Genomic DNA, 19,797 nt, shown 5'->3' with positions numbered 1-19,797 from the left:
AAAGCAGTTCTTTGTATGAATAAACATAAAAGCTCGCTGCGGAAGTAATTCTAATCTCCACAATTTTTATCCGTTCCGATTCCGAAACTGGAACAAAAGAGAAATGTAAATAATTTTTTGGTTTTCTGCATAATTTAATCTCAGATGTATATTTAAATTCACTACAGGTACAATACCTTTATACTGATTGATTCTCCACGTGATATTGTCCCCGTTCAGACACAAGCCACTAAGTTTGGTAATTACACTTCTGTGTCGAGTATAAAGAAAATATATTATTTAAAGAACAAATTCTAGTTTATTTTTCTTCTTTTACTCCCTTTTTAAACTACAACTGACAGAGATGACTAATTGCATTTATTGATTCTGAATGACGATACGGTGTTTGATAATAATGCTGAATCATAATTGATAGTTTTTCAAAGTGTTATATGTATTTTGAAAGTATGGTTTTTACTTAGTGACATTCGGCTAGACGGGAACGATGTGTGGAACGATCCAATTTATTTAAAATTTTAAAGATCCTTAATTTTTTATTATGTTCTTATATCTATAGACTATTTAATTTTATAAATAAATTTTCACATACAGCGGACTCATGATTTACCAAGATTTTTCAAATAGATTAATTTCCACCATAGGTTTAGTTAGCACAAAAAACTGGTTGAAGCATTTTTATTATTGGTAGTTTTTGCTTTTACTTTGTTAAGTTGCAAAACCGTTGGCTGTGGGTCTCGGATAACTAACAAAGAAGACCTCTCCATATATTTAGCTATTTATCTAGATATCCTAACTCAATACAATACTTAACAATAAATAAATTAGGCACCAAATTAAAATAAAATGGATTGATATTAATGTTGCGCAGTTGAAGTGTATAAAATCCTGAAAAATTGGTTATGTTTAATATTCAGATTAACTCAGAATTGTTGAATTAGGATTTCTTTTCTTCTTTATTCCGGGAAATCTAGAGTCAGCTGTATATGCACTTACATATGTTACGTATGTGAATATCATATCATATATGCTGAATAAAATAAACTTTTGCAATCAAACCTTGTTTGTACTTTCAACCCCCTTTTTATATTGTGAATGAATTATCCTAAGAACAGGTAGTTTTGTTTTTTTTTTCACTGTCCATTTCTAGGAAATGAATATAAAATTGTTTTTTTTGAGAACTGAAAAAAAAGGGAATTTAGTCTCCGTCAATTTTTTTCCGCCTCCATAGTGTAGTGGTTAGCGCGCTAGGCTACCATGCTAGAGGTCTTGGGTTCAAAATAAATATTAGTGATTTTTTAGTCTAATATGACCCTGAACTTGATACCTGAAGCGGAAGACTGATCACCTCTTCTTTGTGTATTTAACAATCGAGATAACACTGCTTCTATACGATGCAGTGTCCCATGCACCAATGGGTGTTGATAGGGGTTAGAAGGGAAGAATGGAAAAATTTAAAGTTATATTTCTTTACTTTGCACCGCAGGTGTTACCTAGAATGTATAAGGTTTGGGAAATTTATAAAAAGAAAGGCATACATATTCTTAAGACTTTTATTTACACAGATAAGAGACTACAAAAAATGTCAATAAAGAATTATTATTTGTATCAGTTCCACTTGTTTGGGTGAGTGTAGTGTCATCGTAATGGGTTTATTATATCATATTACGTAATAACAAACCAAATATACAAACTGCGGCCACATTATGCATTCAGGTGGCTGTATTGTATAATTTCAGTAGCTGGCAGAAATGTGAGCACAGTTTTTAACATTTTCTAGTATTTTTTTGGGTTTTGTTATTATATTTTGGACCATATAGACGTAAAGATGTCCATCATCTGGACTGATGACAGCTGAAGACTGTCGCACATTTAGTGCCTCGGCATCAAATCATTGTCATTCCAATTTCGTAATTTGGACTTGCATACGCTTGTCAAAGTTTTTGAAATTAGAAAGACTTGAGTCAAAGCGATAATGATTTAATGCCAAAGCTTTTGATGCATGATAACCTGAATACACCCCGAAAAGTGCCAAATATCCAAACGGCTAAGAAATTTAAAAACAAAAACAAAAAAATGTTGTTTTAATATAAAGGTACTATTTAGATATTTTTTACTATTACATATAATATGGATCATAATCCGATTGCATCATGTTTTATTACTGTAATTGAGTCCATAGGAATTGAAACGAAAAAACTTGAATATTTTTTATTGAAAATTCGGTATAAAGCTGTAAATATTAATTCATGTATTTCTTACATAAAAGAACTCTGTGTCCCATATCGCACCACATGGTACATAGAGCACAACATCCAAATGATGCAGTGACATTTCGATCCCAAATTGTACAAAGGTACCTTACCTACAAAGGTAAGGTACTTTTGTACAATTTGGGATCGAACTACGAGGGTACCATATTAAGAGAAAAAACACTTAATATTGATATTGACCCCTGTGGGAATCGGATCTGAGACATTACAAATAGTAGCCATATACGAATACGCTGACCGCTACACCATGTAGAGGAACGAACACACAAAATAATTAAAAAAAAAAAAAACATGGAGGAAATTTACAGAATGTTGGCGCATTTCAACTCAGTTTTTGATAGAATTTCAAAAGATCACGTGTGAAGTATTTTTTTTGCCACAAAATATATAAAAGTTTTAAACATCAAATCAAATATGGATTTTCAATCATAGTTAAAATTGTGAATGTTATATGCAGTGTATCACTTAAACCAGTCGACAACTGGCCTGCAAATGCACTTTAATATTCCCTTCTCAAAAACTTTGCTGAAATATCAGTTGGCTCATTTGGCATCTACAGAAATAAAAGATGAGGAAACATAACAAGAAATGTAATAAAAATCTAGATTACGATCTAATAGTACATTTGCAGTTGGCGATACATGAGGAAAAATAATTCATGATTTGTTTTATGATTGAGCGCAATCCATTTTATATATGTATTATGATGAGACAATATTGAAATTTTCATAATAATAAATATGGAATGCGAGGAGAAAACTTAAGAACAATTAATTGAGAAATGGATTTAATTCTACACATAAATAAATGAAAATTAGTGCCGTTTCTTAAACAACTTGAAAATATATCAGTATTAGTTTTGTCAAGAAGCAACTAAAGAAATCTTTAATAAAACATTATATATTAGGGAAGTATTTCAAGAAAAATCAAATTTGGTGGATATGAAAGAACAATTTCCAACTTGGAAAACTTACTTTTTACTAGAGAAATGCTATGGGTTTGCTAGAAACACTACACTTTCTAAAGTACAATTTTTAACCGTACTTTTTAAAAGTACCTTTGGCGTATTATTTGTTGAAATATGTCAATTTCATAAATAATAAACAAGTTTTTCAGTGGTGGAATTTAAATAAGAAATCATATATCGTGAGTAAACTGCTATGAACGAGTCAAAACTAAATTGAAATCAGTTGCCACGACTAAAAACTTCTGGTGGTTAAAGGTTATATCTTAAAGTAGAATGCTTGAGCAATATTATAACAGAATTAAAGAAACAAATTCACCAAGTTTTTAACCATTTAAATAAGCTTATGTCAAAATGACAAATTCATTTTTAGCAGTATGATCATGTTTTGTAAAAATGGTGTTTGTTTACAATAATCCTGAATGATGAAATCTCATTTTTATGCAAGTTACAACAAAAATGACACTAGAGAATACAGTGCCCTATGTACCGTCGTCATTGCCGAGTCATAAAACTCAAGTGGTTAGGAACACATGTTGGAAGTACTTTTGTTTAAGTCAAATTTTAAACATTGATCCCAGATTTTGCTTAGTTAAATTATTTTGAATACTTCCTTAAAATATATTCGTTTTCGAGAAAAATTCATCTTTAAAGATTACAACTTAATTAAAAGTTTATTAATTTATATGATGATAAATATACATTTACAACACGTCCGTTCATTTTACTGTCAAGCACTTTCAAGACAACAAAAAATTATTTTCCGATAAACATTCCTTTGTAAATATTACATTTTATCTCACATACGCACACTCTTACACTCTATCTAACTAATGTCTACATTGGTTTATACAAAATATATGTAAATTTAATGAAGGTTTTCTTTACATTATGATAACAGTCTGTGCATCGCAGCAGTGCCTTCAATCAATCAATCAATTGGCTACAGAATGGGTAGTTCAACCCATCACATCTAAGACAACAGCTAACCTTAAAATTTAGTACTATTTGTATTGCTTCTTTGGAAATGCGTTAAAAGAAAGTTTTATAGAAGCGATCGTTCTATGTTTTGCGAGTTATATGAAATTTTAATTGAACTTGACAAAAGAAAAAACCCAATTGCATTTGATAATATGGAAGGCACTGGATATGCAAACATGCTGCGGTATTCCAAAACTCATCGATTACAACATTCATTTATTTGTTTATTTTTTGATGAAATATATAAATTCTTTGAGTCTTTTTAGGTCTGTACTATTTTTTTTTCCTGCGAAATAGTGCCTTTTTACGAGGTCCACTTTTCAGAGATAAGTTCGAAATATAGGTGGTTCAATTCACAAAATCACAGAAAGAAAATTTGTAAAAATGACCTGTTTTATTTCCATAGTTTAATATAATTAATCTTTATTCTGATAACATTGCATATATAAACAGTCAGAAAACAGATAAACCTACCAAAAATAACATTTATTTTTTAGTGGGTAATGAACAGATTTAAAGTGCAATATTCAATTTATTGGGTGAAAAAGAAAAACATCAAATGCAATAAAATAAAGTAATTTTAAAAACCCTTTTAAATCTTTTATTAATTTGTGACAAAGCTGAAATAAGGAGTATAGTTTTTAATATTTTTAATTTACACTGCCATAATTATTTATAATTATGTACTTGACTGCGCCTATGACATCATATCTTATGGAGCACAGGACTGATTATATGAGGCACAACTTTGCCTCATATAATCAATGATTAATTGATTAGACGCAGTGCCCTATGTACCATTAGTCTGAAGTAAGTTAATTAATATAATTTTTGAAATTTGAGAGTGGTGGTGAAGGATACATAATACGGTATAGGTCAGTGATTGCTGTTTTGATTGGCAACCTATGAAACTGTAAAATGTTTTTAAAATATGAATTTAAGAGAAATATCACCGTACAAATACTGCAGTACAATTAAACATATTTAAAAAAAACTAAGGTAGAACGGAACCTCATTCAATATTGTCACAAATAAAAAGTTACATAGAATCAAATCTGTTTTCAATTTGTGTATTATTTTAAAGTTTCTAAATAGATATAAAATTGTGCAAAACAACTAAAAAAAATATTGACTATTTCAATAAATTAAAAATATAATATTGTATCAAAGTTAAAAAGGAATAAAAACAATTGAGTGCATGCATGGAATAATGACATATCACTGAGATGAGATAAACATATTTAAAATGTTGGTCCATTTTAAAATGTAATTGTCTACATGATTTGTGACACCACTTGCATGCTGCATATAAAAGACAATTTTCGAGGAATGGTAAGATGTCAAGATTCAAGTTCTCAAAATAGATGAAGAAGTCTATTGAGATGGGAATATAGAAGTATGTGTCTATAGTGCTTGGTATAAACCATAACACATAAGTGTTCACTATACAATGTGTAAAATTCACCATTTTATCCATGATCAAAAACCGCATTACTCAAATTTTGGAAACTTGTATATATGCTTCAATTGAAAATACAATCTGCATTTTTTGAGTATTATTTTGTATGCGACACGTATAGTTGAAATTAGAAATTCCCTTCTCAAAGATTTCATCATTTATTTGTTGATATACCGATAAAAATATACTAGTACAAGTGGAGCAATTTTAGAATTTGTGAATTAAAATTTGGACACACAAAATATTGAAAATATATGTAATTCAGAATAGCTCGACATTCCACGCATGTCCTCAATTGAATGTGCTTCCAAAAACAGAACAGTAAATAGAAAAAAAAAGCTAGCAAATGAATTGGAATGCAGTGGAAATTTTTATAAAAACTTTACATATTATTGACGGTACAACAGTAACATTATTGGTATCTATTAATTTCTTCTACAACAATTACTTAAACAAGCCGTCAATAATAAACATTCGAGTGCCACAATCTGATCCTACAGGCCGCGATTACTTACAAAAGTTAACACATTAACTGAGTCGTGTAGTTAGTAGACTAGCAGTACCTAACTTTGATATGTTCCTTTTAAAACAACACACATTGTGTTGCCATATACAAAGAAGAAACGTGAACGCCATCGGCAGTCTGGTATATTATTGGTTAGCATGCGAGGTTATCAAATAGTATGCCGACTTCAAACATTAAATATTGATTGAATAATCGCTGTACAAGAGATATAAACTATATGATACTAATTATTTCCAATTTAATTTCAATAACAATTATACATATTATTTTGTTTGCTTTGTACATTAATTCATATTAATTATAGAAAGAATATTATTTAAGATAATTAAAAGCCTTGTAAACACTGATTAAACGGGGTACAATATAAGCCAAACTGCAAATCTCTCACTCCTTTCAATAACGTCATAAATCAAAAAACTTGATTTTTCAGGAGAACGTTTTTAAAGTTTAAAAATATAATACAATGTATTAAAAATAAATATCAAGCCACTTATTGAACTTTTTACTGTGCAACAGATCTTTTTAGGTAAAACCTGAAGGTTTTTTCTCCATTTGAAAAATATTTAGTATATTTAAAAAAATTATTAAACAATATCTTTTCTTCAAAATGCAAAAACAACACTTTCTGCCCTGTAGCGGGTAAATATTAAGTTAAAAATATGCAGCTTTTGCTGGGATATAGTACATTTTCTGGGCATTCCGAAAACATGCACAACTGAAAATTTACGATTTTTGATTTATGACGTACTTGAAAGGAGTGAGCGAAATGTCCACTGGTTTCTTGATTACCATATTATTTTTAAGCAATAACAAATGAACTAGTCATTTCATTGCTTCTCCGCGGGGAAGCCTTCTCGACATTTATTACGTGATTTATCAACAATGGTAGATTCTCATACAAGCTTATATGACTGCAGGTAGGCAACAATGAGAGAACTAGCTATTGCAGGTATTCTCTTTTTCCTATGTGCTATTCATTCATCATTTCTGTTCCACATTCCTTCACTTACAGATGACTCCTACATTTAGATCCAGAATTTGGAGCGCTGGACTAAAACATAGCTAATGATTGGGTTAACCTGATGCAGTACCCTATACACCATTATTGGGTGCAGAAAGAAGTCAGAAGAAAAATAATTATTCAGGCCTCAGTGATGCTAAAGATGGCTAGATGGCTGATCAAGACAAACAAAAATGGTAATTTAAAATTTTCACACCCCTAAAGACAATTTTTTTTATATGTATACGGAAAAGAATAGCAGTGGACTTTGGCAATTTGCATCTCATATTTTAAAAATCAATTGTGAAAACTATTTGATAAAAAATGGAGTATTAAAACATGCTATCTACTAAAATAAAATATATTTTGAAAAATCATGTATAAAATACATAGAAATTAATAAAACAATGTTTCTTGAGCAAACTTGCTTATTTTTCACAGCAAAATAAACAATTCTTTGCTTTGATAGTGTTATAATCTTCTTCTTCTCACCCTTATCCGCAACCGATGGTGCATAGGGCACTGCATCATTATACATTACACAGTGTACTCTTGATCGTTAAAACATGAAGTAAAGGCGATGAGCCCTCCGCTTCAGGTACCAGTCCAGGGAAATATTGAATAAATATTGGAGTGAAAAAATCACTTATATTTATTTGACCCCCCCTGGGAATCGAACTCAGGACCTCCAGTACGATAGCCGAGCGTGCTGACCATTACACTACGGAGGCGGACGGAGTGTTATAAAAGTAAAAATAAAACAAAATAACTCTTTTAATGTTATTCAACACTGACACCCGAAGTGTAAGACCGATCATCTTGTCTTTATGTGAAACTATCAAGATAATACTCCACCAATCCAATGTACTGCCTTATTCAATGGATAAGAGATCATTATTCAAATACAATCCAATTACAAACTTTTCAAATACTTGTAAAAATTGCATTTTTTTTCACTATCAAAGCAAAGGGCTTTGTAATTTTATTTTTGATGTTTTGGGCTTGTCAAACAATACCTCGTTTTTCCCAACAAACAAACAAAATGTATTTACATATTCTCTATCATTAAACAACAATTATTTATGCTTTTAATATCAACTTTTGATTTGCGCTGACATATGAAGCTTTCGATTAGAATAAAAGGAATTTCTTTAGCTTGAAAAAATAATTTACTTGCGCTATTTACCGTTTTTTTTTACTTCATACTAGAATATGTACACTCAAGAGTCACTTTTGACAAATTGGTGGGGAAACGAGGTATTGAATTATGAAAAATTGACAAAAGCAATTTGATTTTTGACTCTGAACTGCGCTGAGAAATGCTAAGACAAAAATGTGAATTATACATGATCCTAACGCTACAAAGGTACATGATCTTAGTGTTGGTACAATATGATCTTAGTGTTCGGACAATGTACCAAAGAGTAGAATGTAGCGTGTAGCTTAATACAATCAAAAGCTACATTTGTACATTGAAGTTCGCAAAAGCTGGTCATTTAAATCTGATAATTTGCTCACATCTTGCGGCTAACTTCACACAGTATAAATGTATTGTGTGAAGTTAGCTGTAAGGCGTACGAATGCACTTTTCAATTACACATTACCACCTCAAGGACCGATAAATGTACAAATAATATGCGTAAAACAAATTTAAACTCAATTCAATCTCATTGTAATAATTTTGACATTTTTAATGAATATTTTGAGGCAAAATGTATTAAAATCTTTATCATTAAGCTTTATGTATCAATATTGATGGAACATTTAGAAAACTAAGAAGTTATTGAATTAAGATATGCATTTAAATAGAAAATACAATAATGATAATACAATTTTGTAAATCATTGACAAAATTAATCTTATTTGAATTATCATAATATTATGTCTGAATTTATAAAGGAAAACTAATCCCATTTTTAAAAAAAATCCTGCGACATTATTTTTTCTTACAGATACTCAATAAATAATGATCAAAATCTAGATACTCAAGGGATTAGAGCTTAAAATTGATGGAAACCTATTGGAATAGGTATGTTTTTTAGAATGATATTCTTTGAAAATCCAGGTAATCCACAATAGCACAGGACCGGTCCTTAAACTGTTAACACGCTACTTTCATAGCAAACGCAACAATCACAGCGTGCTTTCACATGAAAATGTATGTATAGTACCTTTTCAAGGACTCATCACTGACACTGATATTAAAATATAGTACAAATTTAAACTATACAATTAGTTCACCATAGTTGTGTACGTTTAAAGAGAAATACGAGCTATACAGAGGTATTACAGATTCACCGACATACAAACAGACACACACCTATAATAATTATTATAACCGATCATAATCGGAACCGTTCACTTCATTGGAAACTTTCTATCTAAATAATGTTCAACATTATGTATGAAAATTTCATTGGTAAATTCAACACTCGTTGAAACAGGAAAGAAGGATACTCGAATTAAAAATCTAATGATTTAATCATTTATGCTACGGCGCCGCCCACACTCACTCACTCACTCACTCACTTACAACAACGTAATGCAACAAAACAGTCATGTGATTTGTGCACTAAATGAAGTAGAAATCGAATTATTCAGTTTATTTGGTCCGCCGTTTAGAATTACAAGAGTTAAAAGGTCGTACATATTTGAAAATATTTTATAAATCTATAACGTGTCTACTTTTGATCTGGGTTTACTTTACAAAGGAGACTAAAATCATGATAATTCAACCAACAAAAGGAATATTTGAATAAATAAATAATTTAAAAAAAAACACTATTAATTTCAAAAGAAGGTAATTTTGGAATCCACAAGTTCATCCATTCAAACATATTTTTATTCTCCTCTGTTCAGTACGCCCAGGAGTTTTATGCGTTATGCTGACAATTTTTGTTTTATAAATGAGGCTTTTTGGCTCTTACATACAATCTGTATTCAATCACTGCCTCAACTGAATTATGAAAGCATCAATGATAAATTTAGCAGTGTCCTTATCATCACATTTTTCTAGTATTTCAAAGATATACAATTTAACCTTAAATAAGTCTCTAACACGTTTAAAGTTTTTCAAAATTCATAGAAATCTCCACAATATAGAAGAGGATTGAAGTAATTATTATATGTATGGATTTTACCATTGGTAAATAACCAATGGTAAGCAATGTGCAAATTGCACATTGCTTGAAATTAGGTATTAAATAGACACTTGAGGTTTCTGCCCAAGCTCTACTAACTTTTTAGTATTAATTAGTCTTGAGGAAGCTATTTGCTTCAAAACCGTTTGTCATTATAATTGATTTTAAGACGTACGTTTCTGTCGTGTAGTTGTTAGTGTGTTTGCTCACAGTGCTGAAAGTGGGTCCCGGGTTCGATTTCCAGTATATTAGAAATTTTTCACTAAAATATTTATTTAATAATAACCTCTAACAGTAGCTGAAGCACAAGACCGCTACTTTGAGTTCATGTAATTAACAATAGTGTTGGATCGGTCGTTTGAATACTGCCGTATTTATCATTAACGCCCTCATTTAAATTAATTTAACTTTTTACTATTACAAAATATCTTCTAACTAACCTAATCCAGTTACATATCGATGGGCATTTGAGCCAAAGCAGTGACTGCGAGAGAATAGCTGTCTTTACACACGTGCGCTTCACTGAACGTCAGACACTCACCTGTCTTGTCCCATGGCAAAGCGCTAATCGTGCGGTAAAACGCGTATGTGTAAAGGCAGCGAATGAAGTGTAATGTGTAAATATGTGGATCCTTAGTTTGGCTGTAACGGGGATGGGTGGGGTGGGTGGCGGCGGCGCCCGAGGGATGAAGGTAGTAGGAATAACCTAGAAGGACATAATATTAGCAGCACTTTCTCTTCTGCTTCCGAGAGCGGTGGAGGTTCACTGTGTCCGGTGCATTCACATTTTGTCTTTCTTTCATCTCTTTTTTCGATCTCAAAACCTGAAACGAGGAAAAAAAAACAGTTAGAAAATAAAAAAATATATTATATAAATATCTCTCCTTAGGATTAGCCTCCTGCGATGTTAATTCCCAGCTGCCAATCCATCTCTTTGGTGCACTGCAATGGGAGTCTGGATGGTTCCATCTCCTTACATTTTTATACAAACCATTGTATAAAATAATCAACATGCATGAATTGTAAAGATCCGATAAACAGAAATTCAAGTTTGTCACCGGGAGAACCCAGATAATAATAAATCAAGTTTTTGAAATACTTTACGATGAAAAGAATTTATATAATTATCCACAAGGACTTAGTTTTATCTGCATACAACGGTGCATAGGAACTGCATCAGATATTATGGATAACGCTATCAATTGCCACACTTTTGCTAGGTGTTAGGTTCCCTACGCTCGGGATGTTCGCCGCTGACAATTGATGAATTGGCCGGTGTGTGGAGCTTGTCTGAGTTTCTCGAAAAGACCAATAGAGAAAGTTAAGGAAAGCACTCACCATTTTAGTTACCCTAAGGAACATATCTTCTACGTTGATGTTGTCTTTGGCGCTGGTTTCAAACAGCGGTATCCCCATCTGGTCCGCAAACCTCTGGGCATCCTCCGTCACCACCACTTTCCTCTCGGGTGTGTCGTTCTTGTTCCCAACTGTAACACCCATAGACAATGAGAACTCATAGATAAATTCAAAAGTCCCTCCATATTTGTGGGGATTACATTCCTATAAAAGAGTGATGTCATACATGTCACAAAGATAATGCCTATCTACAAAAGAGGCAACAGCTTATATTATGGAGGTCATATTATTAGTTTTGAAAAGCCGAGTTTTCTTTTAATACACACGGTTAAAATAATTTACACTAGTTTAACTCGTGTGTCTTGAGTGACATTTAAGCCTCGTGTGCTCTTAAATAATAATCAAGACTTGGCTATGATATTTTGTTCAAAAATAATATTGTACAATATTAAAAAATTATATGAAACCAAAATTATTAATTGTTATTATTAATAATATTCTAACCCTTATCCGCACCCAATGGTGCATAGGGCATTGCATCGTATTGATGGGGTGTTATGTCGATCATTAACACACGAAGGAAAGGTGGTCAGCCCTCCGCTTCAGGTACCAGTCCAGGGTTATATTGAATAAATATTAGAGTGAAAAAATCACTTTAATATTTATTTGAACCCCTGGGAATCGAACCCGGGTGCAGTAGCCGAGCGTGATAACTATTACACTACGGAGGCGAACAGAATCAGATTATTATTAATATAGTAAATATAATTATTGTTTTAAATTGACAAGTACTGAATACTATAATATAAATTTTAAGTCAAATGGGAATTTTCATATTGACACTGAAAATGATCCTTGATTGCAGTTGCTACAAGGTGGTTATGTATGTCCTGTGTAAAAATCATTATTCTAAATTTGCATTTGAATATCCTTCTCTTTTTTTTTTAAACGATAAGGCTTGTCTCAAATACGGGGTTTTTATAGAACTTTTTTATTTTTACAGTCATGTACCTAAGTCAAAATTTCTTATCTGACTTCACACCCCGACCCAGGAGAGATTGTCAACCAAATAGGATAGAGTAAAAATAAAAATCACCAGTAAATTGAAATACATACCACAGCAGGAAATAATCTGCCTTATCTGAGTATAGTTGCACTTATCAATATGGGAAGTACACAATGTACATATTATACAGGGTGTTTTTAAAATTTATTGGTATTTTTGATCAATTTAATATTATAATGAAAACTAAATGAGTTTTTTTATTACTACGAAAATATTTATTTAATGTTCACAAATGACCCGCGCGTATTTGTCGTACATGCCGTATCATGTGCAGTTGTTGACTATCACAATCACTGCTATAGTTGGCTCTAAGATCTGGCCATTAAGATCTGCATCAGTAGATTTGTATAATTCGTTCGCAAAGACTGGATCAATTGGATGATGAATCTTTCATCATACAAATTGCGCCAGCAAGGAAATTTTTTCTTACATTAACGAAACGCTGATATATGTAATTACGGCGGCCGGGAAAACCCTATAATAATAATAATAACTCTTTATTCCAGCTTGACTAAGTGGTAGGTGCAATACTTAGTCAGCCATATATGTTTTACAACATTTTTTTATACAATGAAATTAAAAATAATAAACAAATAAGAGAGTGAAAGAAAAAAATATATAAGGATACTGTCTTCAGGATTATTCAGATAGATGTAATAGTACATACCAAGAATAAGGTACATTTTAAGTCATAAAACAATAGAATTTGAATAACTTGGGCTGTGAATTAGAGGTTTTGAATGTTGCGTACCGCACTGGCATAAAATGTATGGCAAACATATAACGGATAATATTGAAGGTGGCCCAAACTGCGTACCGATTATGGGTAAATAGTTAAAAACAGTATTGCACCTCCACTGGTATGCATTATATATAGGCAGAAAAGCAGCGCCTACCCTGGATTACTTGTGTTCCATATAGAAACACGACCAGTGCTTACTATGCCTTATCCTTACCCAACCCTACTGCCTACTCTGATTAAAAACTGTGCACGCCACTGCCCACATGTATACCATAAGGATATTAGTGGTGTAATAGAACATGAAATACATCCAAATCAAAATGAGTCGCAAGTAAACCTACCTAATTCTGCGTGGATAATATTTACAGAAAGTTAGGCATGCCTTATCACAGTAATAGTGTGAAATTGATCAGATTAGGCTATCACATTTAAATATTGTTCCTTTTTTAGAATGTAGCTGTCGAGTAGACCGATAATACATTAGATAACATATATATATATATATATTTCTATATATTCATAAATTAGACAAGGGATTAATGTTTGTGGGGCCCACAGCAAATTCTGATAAAAACATGACATCATTCAATGTTTTGGAAGGAGAAGGGGTACTGTTTTTTAAGAGTCATGGTCACTAGATTTTTTAGGATTTATTAATAAATTTGATACTAAAGGTTTAAAGTGAGTTCCGAAATTTGAGTAGCGGGGTTGTCAATCATGGGTAGAATGGTGAATTTTAAAGTTATCACTTAAACCATGTTGTAAGTCCTGTAAATACCCAGACATCTATATTCTTCATCTATGTTGAGATGTCAAAGGTGATATATATATATAGGATCAAAATTTGTATACATCAAATGGCGGGAAAACACTGGAACGTCGTTACAAGTTTTAAAAAAAAATCCCTTATTCACCATCATTAACCTTGCGGTCTATAGAGACCATTATAGCATGGTGATTGGCCGGGTGTAGCTCTGGAAAGAATATAGCTTTCATTACCATTGCAAATATCAACGTATGGCATTGCAATGTATTTAAATGTCTGAATTCAATATTCCTCAGGGTATAATAATGACTAGAAATATAGTCATACCATATAACAGAAAAGAAATTACATATAATGCAAAACTATAGTTTTTAAAGAAACTGGTAAAAAAATATTGTTTAAATGATTTAAACGCTATTTTACAGTACATTTATATCAAAAAAGTTTGACCTTTGCACTGCAGTAACTGAGTACAGTTATCTGTGTTGTACATTGTATTATTATTGTCATCTCTATTGAGAAAAACAATAATTTTTGTTTGAAATATAACTGATATTATCTCTTCAATTTACCTCACAGTGCATACGACACTCCTCTTTATAACTGTGGCGTGTTAGTTTTGTAATTTAAGATAAAAAGATGTTCAAATGATTATTATCAATATAATTAAAAGCAAGATAAGTAGAATTAAAAAAAAATTGAACACCAATTCAACAAATAAATGCTAAATGATGTTGTACAGTTAAATAATGTATGGTAAAACTCTTGACCAAAAGAGTATAGACTAAATAATAAAAATAATTCTGAAAATGTAATTTTTGTACAATACATAAATAAATACGCCGCAAAGACGCTGTACATCCACGCTTGTAATTCAAGCGCTGGGAACCTCTCCAGAGAGTTTCTTGAAGTTTTAGCATAATTATCTTTAGTACCGACATCACAATGGATAAATATCACGATGTGTGATTATTGGCTAATAAATTAATGTGAAAAATCAGAGGACTATCTATCGGTGACATTCTTATTGAAATCTGTAGAGAACTAAGGGAGATGTGAAAGTCTAAACTTCAGATATTTTCATTAATTGATTCGGCAGTCACTTTGTGGTAAAATCTATCCATTTTTAATTAATGTTTTACTTAGTAAATACCACTATTTCTTAAAATCTACTGTGACACGTGTTTCGATGCATTCCACATCTTACTACGGTGTTTAAAAATGATTCGGAATGCATCGAAACGTGTGTCACAGTAGATTTTAAGAAATAGTGGTATTTACTAAGTAAAACATTAATTAAAAATGTTAAGATATTAATAAAACTAAAAACGTGCGTTCGCATGTCATCAAATTTCCGTCATCTAACGTTTTATGATGTCATATGGTTTATAGAGATGTAATAGTAGTAGTGGGGATTGTTCACTACACACCATTTGTGTTATGCAAATATGAGGGGAGAGAGAGGAAGGGTGGACCATAGACATCAAGAAATAGAGCCGCCAATAATTTAACAATGACACTAACGTTAAAATAACTCCATCGTTTCTGTGATGTCATTCATTGCCAACTTTCGAAAACAACTTATTTACGAAGGCGAATTTTCCAAAAGAAAATGATGAATGAAAATATTAATTATATCGGCTGTTATAAACACAAAACGAGTCTAATACAATCCTTTATAGATTGAGTATGTTAAATTAGGTATTCCTCCCATCTGACAAAGATCCATTAAATTTAGAATAAAACATCTCGATAAAACATGTGGTTTGATGATAATAATAATAATGATTTGATTAAATTGGTAAGTGCAATTTTCGTAAAATGTAAATAGGTGATTGAATTGAGCATAAAGACCAATATGTCAATATTTGACACACTAACATCAAGATTAGATTTCCATTATAGAACATAAAAAATTACTTTTTTATAAAATAGCTATACGTATCTTCTTATAATTTATTGGTCAAGAAGAAGCCATTGGCTTTGAAGTTGGTTGACGTTATAATAAGATATAGAGTTAATTTATAACAGAGCTATTACTAAACGCCGCTACCGGTTTTAACATTTTCGATTTTGACATTTTTATTAGTTTATTTATTGGAAATCATGATATTGCAAATTTTAACATTTTATTTACTGACAATTTATTCTTCATTGAACTTTTTATTGACTTTAATTTTTTAATTAAACAATCTATTTACTATTGTAAAATTGCATATATTGTAGGATGTATCGGGATTTTGTTGTAGATTCGTTGGTGATTGAATTAATTTTATAGAAAAACTGATTAGTCGGTGTTTGGTCGTTTACGCTTGGCAGCGAAAAGCTGACTAGTTGGCTTTTGGTAGTTGACGTGTTAAGATAATACTTACTTTGAAAGAACTCGCAAGGCGAGAGGTTAATATATATATAAAGGTGGGGACTCACTCGCGGCAAGCGCTCCGACTATGTATGCTGTACTGACTATACGAATGCTCGCATCGTAACGTGTTATGTTACAACGAAATGGCTTCGGTCAGTCCCCGCCATAACGCATCTAAGGCAAGTTGTCAATGTTCAAAGGAATGATTTATATGGGAGAAAAAATGAAGTTAAAGCCGAGAACTCACCGAGAACTTTGTTGACGACGTCGCAGTTCTGCTCGATCTCGTGCAGCCAGCGCTTGACGTTGGCGAAGGAGTCGCCGCTGGTGACGTCGTACACGACGATGACGCCGTGCGTGCCGCGGTAGTAGGTGCTGGTTATGGTGCGGAAGCGCTCCTGGCCGGCCGTGTCCCAGATCTGCAGCTTGACGCGCTCGCCATTGATGTCCACCGTGCGGATCTTGAAGTCCACGCCGATGGTGGTGATGTAGCTACCCGAGAATGTGTTGTCTGCGAACCGGAGCAAGAGAGAACTTTTCCCGACACCTGCAATGCAACAAACTCTGTTACTGACTAGTCTGAATATTAATAATTTCATTAGTTGATTCAACAGTCACTTTGTGATAATATCTATCCATTTTTAATTAATGATTTACTTGGTAAGTACCACTGTTTCTTAAAATCACTCTGCATTATTTTATCCATTTCGGTTTGTGTAAAATGATGCGGAATGCATTAAAACACATAAATATATAAAGAAATAAATATATTTAAAAAAAATAATGGAATCGACCAAGTTAAACTTAAATTAAAAGGAATACCAATCCCTACATGCTGGAATTGAGATTTTTTTTAAATGAGGTGTTATAGTGTCTGCCTCCATAGTGTAGTTGCTATAGCCTATAGTTGCCGTGCTAGAACTTGTGTGGGTTTAATTCCCTGAGGAGTAAAAGTAAGTATGAGGAATATTTCATTGTCGTATTTATTTCATATAACCCTGCAATAGTACCTGAAATGCAGGAGCGGATCACCTTACCATAATTTAATCAACGTTATATCCTTTTGACGCAGTATACTATGCACCAGTAGGTGAATAAAATAATGTATTATACAACATATATTCACCCTTTTTAAATTTAAATCAATAAAAAGTATATGTGTACACATGAGTAAAAATACAATTTTAATTTTAAATACAGTTCATTAAAGTGGTTTTAAATTTTTCTTCTCAAATTCGATTATAATGTTCCCATAACATTCTAGTTTCAGGTATGTAATTATTTAAAAATAAAAAATAACTTATAACCACGATTCAGGAATAATAAAGTATTTAGTCATGGCAACCCAGGCCGAGAATAATTCTTTAATTTTTGTTTAAATTAATTCAACGACTACTTTTTACTCCATGTCACAGGGTCGAAATGAATAAACTGTAAGGCTGAGTTAGGTATAACAGAAAATTTATGTATTAATTTTAAATCGAACACAGATTTTTTGAGTCTACTCAGTTGTATTTAACTAACACATAAAAAAATTATTTGCAACAATTGTTTCGCCTTGTTAGGGCATTATCAAATGAATGTCTATAACAGAAATGATGAAGAAAGGGTGGCTTCAACAGATGTCGTGGCATAATTGGACAAATATTCGACTTTAAACAGGCATCACGGCTTTGATTTGTGACTACTGGTAAATAAATGGAAGAAATTTATTTTTTCCTACTTATCATTCCTATTTTTATCTCCTACGTACAGAAAACTTTTACTAGCCCTTAGCGTTATTCCTATAATAATCCTTTTTAAAGTATGTTTTGGACAAGTTAAGTTCACAAACCTTGGCCAGTTTTACTAACCTGTTTATTGGCTAGTTGCAAGATTCATTCAAAACAATAAACTCACCAATGTACCGATCTAATAAAATGTTTTAAACTAATAAATAACTAACGATTTAGATATCACTCGGGCTTATTCAATGAAGCTGGGGACGGATAAAGGAATAAGGGAAACGTAAATAACTTCAGACATCATTTGTTTTCATTGACAATATAACCAACTTAAGGCCAGGATTATTTAAGAATTGTTACAAAATTTAAATAACCTGGAGGAATTATAACAATACTCGGAGTTCGGAGACGGGTTTGAAGCCTTGAGACTTATGGTGAAACGCGAGAGCTGATCGCCTAATCAAGTAATATCTGTACACTCTCTTCAGTTTGTCATACATGACTGAACACGAAAAACAAAAGATTGAAACAATTACACAAATACACCACAAACGAGAAAACGACGCGATTATTGCAGACCCGCTTTAATTACACGTAGTTTTATAAAGTTTGCGCGAGAATTTTAATTTAAAACTTTGTCGTTTGACGTTTATAGCTCGGCTACAGATGGAGTGGAAATCTGTTTGTAGATGTCACGCGATGGTCGCAGGTGCGCGAGTGCGTGATAATAAAGGATCGGACAGTAAAACTAGGAATTCCAATGAACGAGAGCACTGAAAGGGGTCGTTTTGGAGGATTAAGTATGTATAGTAATAGACCTCGCCCACCACTCACCACTATCGCCTATGATCAGCAGCTTAAAGAGATGGTCGTACTCCCGAGCCATGGTACGGTCCCGAAATTTTTCACTACGTGTAAATCATATAAACGAAATTAAACACTTTGTTAAAAATATGACATAAATGAGTTCCACAGCGATTACTCATTAATTCATTCATCCCCCCTCGGCAACAATTTCTGCGTCACTCTCCGACATAGAAAATATATCGTAATCTTTCCATAGAATAATGATTAACGGCGACAAGATGTTCGTTTTTACATACTTATCATTTTAACATAATTATTGCAAGTACCTACTTGAACAAAATAATTGCCGGTAGTGGAGGCACAAGCATGGATATAATTCTAAATCTAATCTAATTAATAATTTTTCAAACAATTATTTTGGCCCAGCGCTTCTATTTTGCATTTTTAAGTTTTAGATAGTTGTTGATGTTTTTCTCTCTCTCTCTCTCTCTCTCTCTATATATATATATATATATATATATATATATATATATATAAATATATATATATATATATATATATATATATATATATATATATATATATATATATATATATATATATATATATATATATATATATATATATATATATA

The 19,797-nt window shown here is 31.9% G+C and overlaps 1 protein-coding gene across 1 annotated transcript; it reads right to left on the bottom strand.

The window, feature by feature from the left end:
• Positions 1 to 7,546: 7,546 nt before the first annotated feature.
• Positions 7,547 to 19,406, bottom strand: Rab35 (RAS oncogene family member Rab35). Its single transcript, XM_088271493.1, has 4 exons — positions 19,191 to 19,406; positions 16,880 to 17,179; positions 11,679 to 11,827; positions 7,547 to 11,164 (listed from the first exon to the last, which is right to left on the bottom strand). Exons 1-4 carry the CDS (start codon positions 19,240 to 19,242, stop codon positions 11,063 to 11,065), a joined length of 603 nt encoding a protein of 200 aa, XP_088127619.1. The 5' UTR covers positions 19,243 to 19,406; the 3' UTR covers positions 7,547 to 11,062.
• Positions 19,407 to 19,797: the final 391 nt, after the last annotated feature.

This window comes from Brachycentrus maculatus, unplaced genomic scaffold, assembly GCF_059751285.1.
Source record: "Brachycentrus maculatus isolate JH-2025_06_01 unplaced genomic scaffold, ASM5975128v1 h1tg000442l, whole genome shotgun sequence".
Taxonomy (NCBI): Eukaryota; Metazoa; Arthropoda; class Insecta; order Trichoptera; family Brachycentridae; genus Brachycentrus; species Brachycentrus maculatus.
This window is presented reverse-complemented; position numbering and strand designations above follow the sequence as displayed.

What these genes read in the sequence shown, in the direction of transcription:
- Rab35 (XM_088271493.1), bottom strand. Translation starts at nt 19,242, where the DNA reads ATGGCTCGGGAGTACGACCATCTCTTTAAGCTGCTGATCATAGGCGAT. An exon ending in CGTCGTCAACAAAGTTCTCG is followed by an intron (nt 11,828 to 16,879) that starts GTGAGTTCTCGG and finishes TGGGTGTTACAG; the next exon opens with TTGGGAACAAGAACGACACA. An exon ending in TCCTTAGGGTAACTAAAATG is followed by an intron (nt 11,165 to 11,678) that starts GTGAGTGCTTTC and finishes TCCTCGTTTCAG; the next exon opens with GTTTTGAGATCGAAAAAAGA.